The sequence below is a fragment of the Macrotis lagotis genome, chromosome 3 (genome assembly GCF_037893015.1).
Source record: "Macrotis lagotis isolate mMagLag1 chromosome 3, bilby.v1.9.chrom.fasta, whole genome shotgun sequence".
NCBI classification, from domain to species: Eukaryota; Metazoa; Chordata; class Mammalia; order Peramelemorphia; family Peramelidae; genus Macrotis; species Macrotis lagotis.
In genome coordinates, this window is record NC_133660.1 from 197,213,438 (window position 1) to 197,230,135 (window position 16,698).

A 16,698-nucleotide genomic window follows, 5' to 3' on the forward strand; every position below is an offset into this window, starting at 1 on the left:
CTCCCCTCTGTCTAATTTCACTTCTTTTTCCCATGATGTTTTAGTATTCACGCTTTTCCCCCTACCCCTCATCTTAAGATATGCCTCCTTTCTTGCTCATTCCTGGTAATGATACTGTCTTAACTTCCAAAGCCCCTGACAAATGGGCATCCACAGAAAAGAGAATTAGCTTAAGATAATCCATGGAAGCCAGGAGCCCTACTTGCTTAAAAAGACAAGAGAACAGCCAAACACCGTGGGAACAAACTGCTTCCACAGGGGTATATGTGTCCATGTTTGCAAAGTATTATAACATGCTGGAAAAAGGACTTCTACTCTTAGTTTTACCATACACAAGGTGAGTTTTGATTCAGGAATATTCATTCAGTTTCTCTTCCAGGAGTTCTTAACCTGGGATCAGTGATCTTGTTTCTCTTTTTTTGTTTTTTAATAGTTTAATAATGGTATTTTATTATAATTAACTTCCTTTATAATCCTACATATTTTATTTTAGGTCGTTAAAATATTATTCTGAAAAGTAGTCTGTAGGCTTCACCAGACTGCCTATATTTTCTTATCTGTAAAATAAGAAGGTTGAAATAAATTGCCTCAAATGTCTCCTACAGCCTTAACATTCTCATATTCTAAGATAAAATGTAATAGATTTAAAGCTAGAAGGGACCTAATCCAAATCCTTCATTTTAAAAAATAGAAAACTGAAACGAAAGCTGAAGAGACTCATCCAAAGTCACTCAGGTAATATATTGTTGTTGTTTGTCCTTTCTTCTCAAAGAGGACCAGGATAACAGGGAGGTGATGCCATGACATGCAATTGAATTGGATTTAAATGAGGGAGGGCTGTGCAGAGTTACCAGCCTCACTTTCTCCTAAGAAGCTATCTGGATCCAGAAGCCAGATATAACCCAGGAAGACTGGAGATGACCCTGGAGACAGTAGCAAATCAAAGGAGTTAGAATTTTGAAGCCAGATCTTTTGATTGCAAATCCAGAATTTTTGTCAAGAGTCTTGCATTTACTCTCTTTGTAACTTTAGGCAAATCATTTAACCTTTGGAGCCTCAGTTTCTAAATAGAGTATTTTTTTGAAAATGAAAACATTATTTTCTCCAGGTTTTCCTCCTACCTTTCTGACTTCTCCTCAGTCTCTTTAAAGAGATCAATATCCATGTCTAACCCATTGTATATAGATACACTCCAGTGCTCTGTACTGGAAGTCAACATGATAGTGGAGATGTGGCAACCAAAAAGAAGGGACAATGAATCATCCAAAAGCTATGTGAATTTGGTGGGGCAAAGGCTATGTAGAAACCACCTTAAGTTTAAGCCTACTCTCCCTAGAGATCTTGGTGAAAGGAGTGGACCCACAAGTATTAGAGGAAATGATTTGTACTTCTGTTCTTGCCATATCTTCTCAGTAAATATTTCTTTGTAAAAACATATTATGGAGATTGGTTAAATATACTTGGTGCATTAATTATGAGAAATGCATAGAAAATAGCTGGGTGGTTCAGTGGATAGAATGCTGGTCTAAAGTCAAGAAGATTCCTCTCTCTGAAATCAAATCTTGCTTCAGACACCTATTAACTATGTGACACTTAGCAAGTCATCTAACCTTGTTTGTCAGTTTCCTCATTTATAAAATGAGCTGGAGAAGGAAATGGCAAATCACTCCAGTATCTTTGTCAAGAAAACCCCAAATGGAGTCATGAACAGTCAGAAACTACTGAACAATAACAAAAATTCTTAGGAGAATACACTGGAATGGGGGGGCTTATATAGATGGCATTAAAGAAAACTGAGTTGCGCTTTATGAGTATTCCTAAAGCACTCTTAAAATACCATGGGGCAGGGCAATGCCAAAGATAAATTAATAGAGCAAGAAATAATCTGTTTGATTTATGGAAAGGAGACAAATTGATGACCAAACAAGATATACATTATAGACAGCAAAATGAATGATTTTGACTACATTAAAAAAAAAGTTTTTTCACTAATAAAATCAATGCTGCCAAAATTAGAAGGAAAGCAGAAAGCTGGGAAACAATCTTCACAACTAGGAGTTCTGATAAAATTCTCATTTCTAAAATATATAGAGAATTGCATCAAATTTATAAGGTTACAAGTCATTCCCCAATTGATAAATGGTCAGAGGATATGAAGAGATTGTTTTCAAATGAAGAAATTAAAGCTATATATAATCATATAAAAAATGCTCCAAATCATTATTGTTTAAAGAAATGTGAATTAAAACAACTCTGAGGTATAACTTCACACCTATCAGATTGGTTAAGGTGACAAAATGGGAAAAGGATCAATGTTGGAGAGGTTATGGAAGGATTGGGACATTGATGCATTGTTCTTTTGTTCTTTCCATGCAGTTGTAAATGAATCCAACCATTCTGGAGAGCAATATGGAACTATGCCAAAAAAGCAATAAAACTATTCATACCCTTTGACCCAGCAATTCCAATTCTAGACCCTTATCCAGAAGAAATCATTAAAAAATGTGTTCTAAAATATTCATAGCAGTTCTTTTTTGTAGAGGCAAAGAATTGGAAATTGAGGAGATGCCCATCAATTGGGGAATGGTTAAACAAATTATAAAACTATTGTTTTATAAGGAACTATAGATGGTTGGACTCTAGAAAACCTTGGAATGGATTACAGAATCTGATGCTGAGTGAAGGGAGCAGAACCAAGAAAGCACATTAATGTACACATTAACAGCAACATTGTGAGATGATTAACCTTGATGGAAGCAGTTGTTCTCAGAGTTAGGACAACCCTATTAGACTGACTATGGACAATGCTATCCCCATCCAGAGGAAGAAAAACAAGAAAATCCTTCAGAATCTGATGAATACTGCATTCACTTTTTTTTTGGCAAGACACTGAGGTTAAGTGACTTGCCCAAGGTCACACAGCTAGGCAATTATTGTCTGAGGCCAGATGTGAAATGACTCCAGGGTCAGTGTTCTATCCATTGCACCACCTAATCACCCCATTCACTTTAAAAAAAAACTCATATATATTTCTTTCCCTTCATCTTAATTCCTCATACTGAAAATGACTAATCTGTAAACATGTTTAACACAAATATATATGTACAATATTAATCAGACTGTTTGCCAATGAGGGGAAGGATCTGGGAAAGGAGGATGGAAAGATATTTTGTAACTAAAAATAAAACTAGGCATATGGATGAATGTGGAAAAACTTTCATAACATGTATCTGGAAAAATAAAACATCAATAAAAAAAATCCCAAGGGGCAAGATTAGCTAAACTCTTCTCTGGGGACTCTACATCAGCTATCAGCTTAATTAGGAGTTGGAATAAGGATCCTCAAAGCTTGTAAGAACAACATAATTATTATATTGACTGCTCAAAAAAGTAGCCATAATCCTATTACCAGGTACTAATCCCTTTTTTAAGGCAAGGCAATATGACTTGCCCAAGTTCACACAACTAGATAATTATTAAGTGCCTGAGGTCATATTTGAACTCAAGTCCTCCTGACTCCAGGGCCAGTGCTCTATCTACTGCACCACCTAGCTGCCTACCATGTACTAACTTCTTAAATTTAAAGTTTTGAGATGTAACTTTCTAAATACAGACAATAGAAATGACTATGGGACCTATGGAAATTCTGAAACATGATGACTAATAAATTGTTTTCTAAAACCATTAGTAAGTATGATCTCTATCTATGTGTATACACTGCCACACATTTACGTACCTAGCATGGTTCTGTCCAGAGACATCACAGCATTGTGATTAGAGATCAAATTTTGATGTCAGAAAGACTTAGGCCTCTGATATATACTGTGTGATCTTAACCAAGTCAATGTACCCTGAAAATGCTATCAGACTCCTAAGGTGAAGATGAGCATGTATAGAGGATTTCTACACTAGGAGTTCTCTACACTGATAAAGACCACACATATCTCAGTCACTTCTGCCTCCAAATGGATCATTATTTCACCCTAACACCTTTATTTCTAGATGTCCTCTGGTCTACCTTTCCACTTAATTTGATTCACTCAGCAACAATTAAATTTGTACTTAATGTCTTTGTTCTAATTCCTTTTCTGTCACCAATTTTCCTACTCATAAAATAGATAGAATCATAGAATTATATATCTAAAGAAGGAAGAATCTTTAGAGGCATCTATTCCAACCCCTTCATTTTATGGAAAAAGAAGCAAATACTCAAAAGTCTCTAAGTGATTTGCTGAAGAACACGCAGATGGCAAGCATCAGAGATGGGATTAAACTCAAGTCTAGGAACTCCAAAATCAATGCCCTTTTCCATTAATCCATGATGCTTCCTAGAGAAGTATGGGTAGTGCAATATCATTATCTAGGCCCACGAAAGTTCCTTTCTTGATGGTTCTCAAGAATGTCTGTGCTTGGGGAATGAGAGGGGAAGTGATGGAGTGGAAGAAATTGACATAGAATGACAAATATATACACCAGATAGACCCATTTTCAAAATCATCATGGAAGGTATCTATAAATGACATTTTACTTTCTTTTCTGGATTTCCAAACAATATTTAACTGCTGCAGGTTTCTGAATGTTCAATGTGTTGATCTTTGGGACCTTTCTTTTGGTTTGGATTTAATGCTCATTTAGAGGCTGCAGTTGCTTAACACAATTTGTCCAGTTAAATGCACTAGGTTTCAGAATAGGAAGGCATCTTACAGAAAATGCTGTTTGGAGAAAATGGATATATTTCTCCTTTCCCTTCTTGCATGGGGATTGGAGCTGAGACAGGTTGGAAGCAGGAGCCTCTTTTTCTCAGCATCTTGTCATGGTAGAGAATCTAGCCACTAAGATTTACAACCTTCTTGTTTCAAGGTATCAGCTTCAACACTCTCAGTGAAGTCTTCAATAACAGCAATGACATCTTGCTGTGGGGTTTTGTCATTAAGAGTCTAAAGCTGGTCATTAACAAACCTTCCCTGCAATCATAGACTGCTGTGCTAGCTCAGGCATGGCCCAGGACTGGGAAGCTGGGCTGGCACACAAAGTTACTAAAATCTTTTATAAAATGCTTTTCTCTAGTGTGGAAGATAATCTTGGGGGAAGGAAAAACAGTCTTTCCAGGTATTTCTTTAACATTGTCCAGAGATGTGATTCACCTGCTGACATTTCTAGGGATGGACACATCATGGTGATGATGAATGATGTTGATGATGATGTAATGCTAGGACCTGGACTTGTGATTTTCAATGGTACAAGAGCTCCCAGGACAAGAAACTATTCACCATATTTTCCATGCAGCTCTTATAGAATTTCCTAGAACCTAAATGGCTTGCCCAGGGTCACACATCTGTATGTGAAAGACACAAGACTTGGGGCTGCTGGGTGGCAGTGAGTCAGGAGGACCTGAATTCAAATCTGACCTCAGATGCTTAATAATTACTTAGTTGTCTGACCTCAGACAAGTCATTTACCCCATTGCCTTACAAAAGACACAATACTTAAACACAGATTTTCCTGTTTTCAAGGTCAGCTATCTACTATATTAGGTTGCCTTGATCATATTGATACGTAATGTTATAAGATTTGCAAAGTATCTCATATACATTATCTCCTTTGTCCCTCACAACCACCCAGTGAGATGAGGACTACAAGTATCACTCTACCAATTTGACATAGGAAAAGAAAGCTCGGACAGGTTACATAATTTTCCCAGTCACATGGCTTATTAGAGTTTAAGGAAGATTTGAATATATTTCTTGGGTACCTACTATACACAGATAAATATGACAACAAACCTGACAGATCAGTCCTATTATTCCCATTTTTCACACCCAGAAAAGTGATCTAGTATAATGATTGAATTATAAAGGCATCCCATCATCAAGAATTCAAAACATTTATACCTGACTTCTACATTGTGCCTAAGAATTGCAAAGAGGAAATCTCCAACCACAGTTAGGAGTCTTTCCAATGATAAACACTTCTTACTAATCAGATGACTCCCAAGCCAATTCATGCCCAAATAATTTTTGAAACTAATGACCCTATGCTGTATTCCTCTCATCACTTTCAGAACTGAGTATTTCCATCAAGTTCTAATTTTAAATCCTCTTTATGCTGTAATATCATCCTATATTATCCCAATGTATTTAGGAATCCCCTCCATTCTTAACACAATTGTCCAAATATCTGAGTCAGTTTCTATAAATACTGAGTTAAATTATTGGGGGGAGGCAGGGGAGAGAAGAATAGGGAAGGAAAATTACATATTATTTCTCTGATGTGCTTCTCTCCCCTCTTCCCTGATCATCCTCTATAAACCCTTTGATATACATAGAGCAGGGAGGCAGTTTGTCCTAACAACTAGGTCATCTACACTCATTCTCCAAAGACACATATTCAAGTAACTACAGATATGTCTCTCTCTCAAGGAGCCAGCGGGATCCCCAAATCTAGCCAATCTCCCCTTGGGCCAGGATCATCTTCCAAGAAACTTCAACCCTCAGGCAAAGAGCTAGTGGCAAAAAAATAAACAAATAAATCCTGCCACAGTCTCAACAATCGTTTCACTTTATAATGTTGCATAGATCCATATAAAACCTCCAAAAAATCAAGAATAGGGTTTGGAAAGAAGTCAAGAGTATTTTGATTTTTTCCAAAGGATTTATCAATGCTAGCTATTGTGAAAAACAGGCCAAATATTCACATGACAAAGTTATTCCAGACACTTACTTGCCAGATTATTGCTTCTACAGCCAATATTTTGACTTTTTATCCAGTCTGGCAAGCCTTTCAACAATAATAATGGGGTGGGGCATAACTGCTCTCTTTTCTACCAAACTCCAACTGTAAAAAGATATATAGCCAACATTATGTCATCAATGGTGAGTTGCATCATGAAATCATAAATTCTTCGAGGACTGTGCTGTATCAAAGACATTTTCCCCCTACTTGAGGGTAAAAACTAAATGCCAAGATTCACATATAGGAAAACATCAGTCCCATTCTAACTCAGGAAAAACAATTTGGAAAAATGACAAGTTGCATTTGTAAAAAAAGGTGCAGATGCCAAGGACGAAAACTTGAAGGTGATCTATCTTCAAACTTCTGAACTTTTTATGTCTAGACACTAACAGACTATTCATATATGCTTATGCAACACAGAGATCATAACCTGATCTCAAACTGATTTCTTTTCCCTTTAAAAAAACGAAAATGGATTTTTTAATTCTTTTTCTGCCCCCTTCCCCTAAAAGAAATGGAGACATCAGCTTACTTTTTTTACTCTTCTGTTAAGTGCTGTGAATTTTTCTCTAATGAGAGAGACAAGACCTCCAGGAGAACGTCATTGATTCAACTCTAGTGTCATTATGAGCCCATCTTTGTATGTGATGATGGGGAAAACAATTTGTTCGCGGAAATCACAGAACCATCATCCATCTGACTTCCCTGGGTTTTGGCTAGAATCTCACCTACAGTGCTTCTGCTAATGTCTTATTTGGCTGGTTATTATTTTTAATTGTTCACCTGGTGCTTTTTACTTATGGAATTCGTGCCAATCATTATCATCAACTGTGTCTTAAGGGAGCTTTGTGAAGGAAGCAAGTCTGTGCAGCCCCTGTTATACAGATAAGAAACTCAGAATGAGGATTTATGCACCTTAGCCAAGGTCACAGAACAAGGTGGTCCCTCACATCTAGGTTACTGCTAATTTGAATCAGAGATTAGGCCAAGACTAGGATAGAGCTATGAATAAAGACTCTATACACTACAAGACAAAACTCCTCCACTAACATCCGCTTTTGATGCTTCCTTTGGTCCCTGATATAGAAATCAGAAAATGACCAGTTTATAACTTAAAAGATAAATCCTGGGGAGTTGTCTAAGATTTCTATTTGGCCTATTTTTCACAAAGCTATGTATCCCAGACAGATCATTTGGGAACTGGTCATTATATAATGTTCTAAAATCTGTAAAGTACATCCAATACATTATATCCTTTGCCCCTACAACCATTCAGGGAGGTAAGTACTGCAAATATCACTCTTCCTTTTCTTACATAGGAAAAGAAGACTGAAACAGCTTTGTTGGGGGTCATTCTTAAGTTTCAGAGATAGGATTTGAACCCTGACTCTAAATTTAGGATGCTATCTGCTATAATCAACTTCATTTTAAAGAAATTCATGGTTTTTTAAAATATTACCTATTCCCTGCCTCCTGTATCTCTACAGACTTTCACAGCCCCCACATCACCTGTAACATCACTCACTTTTAATATTGCACTTCAGAGTTACTGTTTTGTACTGAATATGACCAGTTTGTGCTTCAGCATCTCCTTTATTTGCACTGAAAATTTGAAAGTCTTTATATTTATGATTAAATAACTTTATATAATAATGGAATATTTGTTTCTGATTAACACCAAAAGTGGCACAAAACTAGAGGCAAAAAGATCCAATTTGCCCAGCCTTCTAAACCTACCTAGTTAATAAGTATTTATTAAGTATCTACTATGCATCAGGCTAAGTGATAGACAGTAAATGTTCTTGGCAAGTCATTTCATTCCCTCTACAAACTGGAACTCATGATAATCTATGATCTACTAAGAAGATACACACAGGATAACTATAAAATTGTAGGCAGCAGTGGGAAAAGTCCTACATAAGAATACTTTAACCTCTGGTTACCAATGAGGAGAATTCAGTGAAATTTAATCATCAGAAAACATTAATATTTTAAAACACATTGCCTAGTTCTGACATCACAAGAACTGTTTCTCCCTGAGTTAACTGGACATTCCTTTAAATAAAAATATCCATTGGTGATTCTGTCATTCTGAAATTTGCTGCTCCAAAATTTAATTAAAAGGACCTTTTCATTGTCTATCTGTTGGGCTATGTCTTGGCATGTAGGTTATTAAAATATACAAGCTGGTAAATAATAATACTTGGAGGGGGCAAGTTCCTTCCTCTTCTTACCTCTGGGATCAGTTTCACAAAATAATTTCAACAGGTGTTGATTTTCTATTTGATTCTATTCTAGGAGATTGAAGATAGACTAAAATGACTCACCTTCCTTCTTCTTTAATACTTCTTTCTAATCACATTGCTTTAAACTGATTTACATGAATTTCAGCTTCAAAAATCATTGGTCTTTGCTGAATGCAAATAGGCACATAGGAAAATTATATTAAGTTTGCACAATTGATCTTTCATCATTTCAAATGGTACCTTTGTACAGTTCCTGTATCGTTTGTCTGAAATACTCCCAGCGTCGAGTGTCATCAAGTGGAGCAGGGTCACCCTGGGGAAACCCATTCTCGGTGATGTAAATTACAGGGTTATTATACGTATCCTAGAACAAGAGAGCAGAAGTTTTATTCTGAACAGATGTAAAAAAAGCTCATAAAATCAGGTGCATTACCCTCTATCTTCTCTTATCTACAACCCCCAAACTAGTTTTCATCAAATCGCACTGACCCTATTAACTTAATTTTCCACGAGCTGACCTTTTATGACTAACAATGGAAAAGCAAAATTGTGCAAATATCCATGAAGACAGTGAAATGACTCTTACTTTAATGAGAAGACTGAAATATCTTCCCTGCATCAGCATCTGCTTATTGTAACTACTCCTTAACCCCTTGATGCTGCCAGCAGCTGCATCCTCTGTAACCCCACAGTACGGGTCCTGATGACTGACAAGTTGAAATATTAATTTCAGCTTTATTATGTGACATCCAATATAAATGAAAGTGTCCAATTCTTGCAATACTTATAATCACTTTCAGAACTCACAGTCATAGCATCCTTGAAGCCATTTCCAACAACTCTTTGGATTATAAAAACTTCTATTTGATCCATGAGTTTTGGTACCGGTTGACTCCACAGTTATTTATCAATCTAGAAGCATTTTCAAATCATTTGCATATTTTAGATACTGAAGATGCCAAAAGCTTCCTCAAGAAGCTTATATAATCTATCACCCTCACTATTTTCATATATTCCTCTTAGAAATAAACTATAGATTGTATGGCCTTGCTTGAAACAAATATTTTCATTTAACTCTCCTAACCTTCAACCACCAAATGGGAGTCCATATGCCCCTACACCCATAGGAAGAAAAAACCAAGGACAAGAACTTTCTTCCAGACCCATCACTGGGGTTTCTGTGTTTATCTTCTATCAAATTACATTTGACAATAAAAACAGCATGTGATAAATTGAACCAATAGAATTTATGCTCCCTGTGGGAAGGAATCTGATTTTGTTTGGGCCCAAGACCCTTCCTACTGTGGTGCCTTAATGTCTTCTTGGAATGAAGTGCAAAAGACTGAATTCAGCATCATTCTTTTTTCTCACTATCTCACAGATATTTCTAGTTGACTCTCACACTGAATCTAAATTATTTTTAGCTTTGATTTTAAGATTCCAGTCCCAAATGACCTCTTTTTGATATGCTTTGAGCTTTGTTTCTCCAACTATAGTTAGAAAACCTACTTGTTTGTCTCTACCCAATATTCTCTCAAACCAATTCCTACATCACACATGTCTGTATGAGTAGGTATATGTGAATGTATATCTGTATATATAAATACATATATATGAATGAATACAAAACATGTGCATATTTACCTTTATGTATTTCAAGAGTTTTCGGAGACCCCATGGCACCACACGGACCCAAGACCCTGGGTGTGAAACCTGCCAGGATGGGTCAGGAAATATCTCAACTTCTATATCCTTGAGAATATTCAGTTCTCCCCCTGAATTCTCTTGGTGCTGTGCTAAGGCAGATGTGTAATAGTGTATAACAAAAAAATCAGCAGAGCCTTTGATCATTTTCTTTTCTTCTTCTGTGAACTCAGGGAGTCTTGACGATGGATAACCTTGCTTTTTACTCATGGCAGCAACCCGGGACTTCAGTTCAGCAGGATAATCACCATCGATAAATATAGGTTTTGCAAATGAATCTAGGGCCATGGTCATGACCCTTTTTGCAGCTTCCTGGTCAGCTATGGATGTAGGATTGGATGGTTCTACCCAGGGGGAGAACAATGCTATGGACACCTGACCATTCTGCTTTTTCCTGAACAAAGAATCATAACTGTGCCAGGCTTTGGCATGAGCTTTGATCATATTATGAGCTGTTTGATAAGCTCCGGTTCCCAGGTTAGGGACACCTGGAGGAAATAAACCTTTTTCATAAGCCAACACAGCAAGGACATTGGGCTCATTTATAGTGATCCACAGTTTGACTCGATCTCCAAAAGTGCCAAAACAAAATTGGGCATAAGCATCAAAGACTTCAACAATTGCCCCAGTTTTCCAGCCACCTTGATCTTCTAAATGCTGGGGCAAATCAAAGTGATACAGGGTTACTATGGGTATAACACCATTTGCTAACAGGTCATCAATCATCTTGTTGTAATAATCAATTCCTAAAAAAAGAATGATGGAAAAAAAATGATTGTTTTTGCAAGACTTGAAATAAATAGAAAAAATCATTTAAGACATATTTGAGTTAAATTCTAAGACAACTGCAATTTAAAACATGGTATTCTCTGTGGGACAGAATAAAGGTAGTTCTATACTTAATATGGATATTATTAACCTGAGTATTTTTATAGTTACCTGCCTAACTATAAGTCAAAGTCTGAAGATTTCTTAATATAAATTTGGAGGGAGATATAATGAAACATTGAAAATGAAAATGATAATTTGAGGATTTGATGTTGTTACTCAACTCTTTTGAGGTTTTCTTGGCAAAGAAATTATCCTTCTCAAGATTTTACAGATGAAGAAATTGAAGCAAACAGTGCTAAGTGATTTGTCCAAGATCACATAGCTAGGGAGTGAGGCTACACTTGAATGCAGGTCCTTCTGAACTTCAGGGCTTATCCTAACTACCCCTTAATTAGCTTATCAAGGTAGGACCAAAGTCTAAGGCACTAGACTATGAGCTACACTTATCTGAACATATGGTATGATTTATCTCCCAAGTTTTTTGAGGTCAGGGACTTTGGTTTTTTTATCTTTGTACCCCCACTGTTTAACAAAGTGCCTTTCACAAATAGGCATTTGACAAATGTTTGTTGAATTTGAATTGCACTATTCTAAACAAGCTTTTTTACCTACTCAGTACTTGTAAATACCTGAAAACAAGGACAACAGAGAGGAAAAGTGGTGTTAGTAGAATAAACAAAGAAACAACAACATATATATATATATATATATATATATATATATATATATATATATAAATAATTTGGAAGTGGAAGATGGGAGATTATGTTCTCATTCTCTTACTTTATTGTCTGTGAATTCACTGTCACTGCTAATCACTTCCTGAATCTGAATCTCCCCCTCTATAAAATGGAGATCCTGGAGATAGTCCCCAAGACCTATTCCAGTTCTGAAATCTGGTTATATAGTAAAAGTAGTGTTCCCTCTGTCTGGAGCACCTCTACTCTTCTTCACCTATTTCCCTACTCAGTTTTTACTCACATAGCTCATGTATCTCCTCTAAAGTCTCCAGGTCAGTAATGATCTTCACCTCAGAGTTTACACAGGACTGTGCTTGTTCCTCTTTGATATATTTTTCATATATTAATTTATATCATTGTTATCTGTGTATATTACATATATAGCAACTAGTCTTTAAGCTACAAAAAAGTCAGGAACAGTCATTTGTACTTTGACTACCTCCTACTCCCCACCCCCAACCACCACCATTAAGTCTCCATTAGAAACAAGACTGAATATACATAGAAAGATGTTTATTGTTAACCAGTCTGTTGACTGTAAATTCTAGCATGGTCCTTATGCTTTGATGAATTGCACGTAAATAAAATATTCAATGGAAGTCAAATTCTTCCTTCTAAGTTGTTCCAAGCAACAAGGTATCTGGTAGTCAATAATTTACTTCACAGTGTTGAGCATTTTACTTCTGGAGAGTAAAGCTTACTCATCCTGGATCAGAAGAAGAATTGCTATATGGGCCCACAACAGGAGGGAGTTGGGGCTTATGAATTATTCTGCAACTTTTTAAATTCAGTTCAGTAGAAATTCTTTCATATGACTGCAGGCTGAGAAAGAATCGTTCTGAATTTCTTTTCAAGGCTGCTACAGGTAATATTGAAAAATATGTAGATGACTCTTGGGTCTTCTGTTTCTGTGATACAGAAATAAATTGCTAAAGGGCTCTATATTTATTTCTTGGGGCTAGTGCAATTTGGTTACAAATACATTTTTAATAAATGCATTTTGTAAAACAAACATCCTTTTGTTCATATATCCAGATTGGGGAAAAAAACCTATCAAAGGAGTATATGGTCCTGAACCCCACTTCAAACAATTCAATATTCAATCATTCAGGACAGAGAATGGTTCATTATTCTTTTCTTAAAGATTTCCCAAGATAGAGATTCTCTAATCTCTTTCTGTAGCCCATTGGTCAATAAAATCTCTCTGGCTTTAATTCAAGCTCATATCTTCTTTTTATCCTCTTTGTGCAGGAAGAATATCCAAACTGCAATTTACTCAAAGCAGTTAGGAGAAAACCAGAGGGAAGGGTCAGGAAATAGTGGAATTTTGGGTATCATGGACATAGGAAGATCCAGGTTCATGTCTTTATTTGATATGTACTAGTCATGACCATGGATAAATCAACTGATCTCTCAGAGGCTATTCTCTAAAATTAAATTTATGGAAAAAATCTGATATAAATCTGTGGAGGGAATTGCAACATTGGGACTTCCTTATTCTGAAAAAAATTCACAGATTTGGTCTCCCACCTGCCCCCAAAAAAGTCACATAATAATCCTTATTGTACATTGACAGTCATTAACCATCATTAAACTTTTAGAGGCAGTTGGTGGTATCAAGGATAGGGCACTAGGTTTAGAACCAGAAAGACCTGAGTTCCAATTAGGTTTGAGACAGCAGCTATGTGACTTTGGACAAATCACTTAGCCTCTATTTGCCTCAATTTTTTTCAACTATAAAATGAAACTGTAAAAATCATTTAACATGATACCTAGCACATACAAGGTATTATATAAGCTCAATACCTTTCCTTTTATTTTCTAGCCTATTTAAATAGCTTTGTTCAAAGGACTATTACCTTAGTCATTTCTGTAACCAAAAGGCTATGTAACAAATGCTGGTTAGTCACCTCTCACTGCTGCTTGTACTTGTGATTCTCACATTGAGAGAGAGGCTAAACTAGATGATCTATAATGTTGTTTCCAGTTTTAAGTTTCTATGAACCTAAGTATTTGATTAGGAATCTTTTTTTTTCATTTTAATATGTGCTTCCATTTTTCTAGGGTATTACTAGATACCTTAGCTGACTGAACTTAAAAAGATATTTTTAAAAGTGTCCATGTTAAAATGTACCTCAGGATACTCAAAAACATGTGAGGTTGGGAAGGAAAAAAATGTCCTGCCTCTTCTTCTTAAACCTACAAAACTTGACATTTTCAAGAGAAAAGCTTGAGGACATTCCATTTCTTCCAAATTTCCTTCAAGTCCCCAAAATCAGTATTTTACAGGTTTCCAAACTGGTGGGATCCTTGGAAAGGCTAGTACTGCTGGGCTTTCAATTCTTCCCATGTTCTTTGTAAAAATATTTATTAAAAAAAAAGATGATGGCCTTTTTGAAGCTATACCATTCCACTTCCTTCAGCAGATCACTGCCCAGAAGTGAGCTTCTGCTAAATGAAAAACTAGCTGATCTGAACCTAGGCCAAAATGGCTTTACTCAGTACAAAGGTTTTAATACTAATAAGGCAGTTTAGGGTAAAACCCCTAAAAGCTAAGCCTGTAAGGCATACTATTGTCATTTAAAATGTTCCAACTAAAATAGGATCTCTCTCCCTTTTATTTCTCAGAGCTATCTGCCTAATTCTTCAGTTCACTTCTTATCATAGTCATAGTGTGAATGTCTTTCTTCTTTATTAAACAATAAGTCTCTTGAGGCTGGGTACTATTTTTCATTTAATTTTTATATTTCTAGAACCTCCCACATAGTAGGTGGTCATTGAAAACATATTTAATTGAATTTGTTGTTGAATTATCACCAGGAAAAGTATCACCTGACTTCAAATTGCTCCAAGTCACTTAACCTTGTTTGCCTCAGTTTTTTTTCATTTATAAAATGAACTGTAGAAGGACATGGCAAACCACTCCAGTTTCTTTGCCAAGAAAACCCTAAATCGGGTCATGAAGAGTCAGACATGATTGAAAAGACTTAACAACAAACTGCACCAAAAAAGTCCCAATGGTAGGTACAAAAGAGGATATAAAAATGGTCAAGTCACGATCCATGCCTTCTCAGAGAATTAGTAGAGGAAATAGGACAGCTACTAGTATGCCTCCTTTCCTCACATTCTTTTTTGTATTCTTTATCTACTAATTGAACAGCACTTATAGTATATGCATAGATGAATAGATAGATAAATATATGTTTACATATGTGTATATGTATGTGTAGTTATAGATAAATAGATATAGCTATAACTCTATGGAGAATGAATCCTCCTTTGTATACTTGTTAGCAATGTAACCTTAGCTAAGTCACCTAATCCTAATTCTTCCTCAGTTTCCTCATTTATAAAATGAGAATGATATTATCTAACAGCAGAATTGTTATAAGGGTCAAATAACATCTATGAAGCACTATACAAATGCCTTATATTATACATATGTGTAAATAATTATTAATTCTACTAAACATTCTTCAATTGGAAGTTCTTGAGGACAGGCATACCATCTGCTACTTCAGCTAGCCTATGACTGAATTCATTGATTTCAAAATTCAACAAATATTTATTAAGAGCTGTGTTTAGTTCATACGCTAGAGGATAGCCTGGTAGAAAAAATAAAAAGTTTAACCAATTCCCTGAACTCCTGTACTCTGCTGCCTACAGTGGGGCAGAGTTGAAGGGGGGAGAGAAGAATGAGACAAGGTGTATTAAAAGCATGTTCAGTCTATGCAAAGATTTATAAAAAAGTGTTAGGTGAGATACAAGAGAATGGCAATTACCAACTGGTGGAACTCAGAGGCAACATGGTATAATGAGAGGATGCTGACTCTAGAGTCAGATGACCTAGGTTCAATGCTGCCTCTGACACTTAAATCTCCATTATCTTGGACCAGTCCTCTCATCTCCTTGGTTTAGTTTCCCCAACTATGAAATGGGGATGGAGGTGGAGAGATGGATTAGATGACCTCTAAGATCCTTCTACCTCTAAATCTAGGATCTTTTAATGAACAAGAAAAGATTTTTCTGGAAAAATTTTCACTTAATTTGAGTTTTAGAAAATGGGTAGGCATTTAAGATGTAGTGGCAAAGGAACTGGGTCTGATAGATAACTAAGTTGTTGTTGCTTGCTTGTTTAATTTTTAATTTCTTAAAATAGCCATCTGGGGAGAAAGCCTGAAACTATTATTTGGTTAAGAATCTGCCTAACTTCAGTCTAATGCTTTCCTTTGGATTTGTCATTTTGGATCCAGGCAACTCTTTCTAGGAGTTAGCTTGGAATTTGGGATAGGTAAGAACATTTCAATTTCAGAACACCAGAGCTATACTTATATAAAATATGAACCTCTAACTGCAAAATCTCTCAATTATGCCAACAGTCATCATTACCATAGCATTGAAATTCTGAGGTCTGAGGTAAGATAATTTACTCCACAAGAAGTTAT

General features: G+C 36.0%; 1 protein-coding gene across 4 annotated transcripts in view; it reads right to left on the reverse strand.

Annotated features, from left to right (window-relative positions):
• LOC141518046 (cytosolic beta-glucosidase-like) overlaps nucleotides 1-16,698 on the reverse strand; it is a 116,894-nt gene that overhangs the window by 74,915 nt on the left and 25,281 nt on the right. For all 4 annotated transcript variants that reach the window (XR_012477068.1, XM_074229704.1, XM_074229705.1 and 1 more), the window contains exons 3-4: nucleotides 10,623-11,428; nucleotides 9,219-9,342 (exon numbers count right to left, since the gene is read on the reverse strand). Coding sequence is in view for 3 of the 4 variants with exons in the window: in XM_074229704.1 (XP_074085805.1) it covers nucleotides 9,219-9,342; nucleotides 10,623-11,428 (930 nt within the window). In the remaining variant the exon portion in view is untranslated. The remainder of the gene's footprint in view (nucleotides 1-9,218; nucleotides 9,343-10,622; nucleotides 11,429-16,698) is intronic.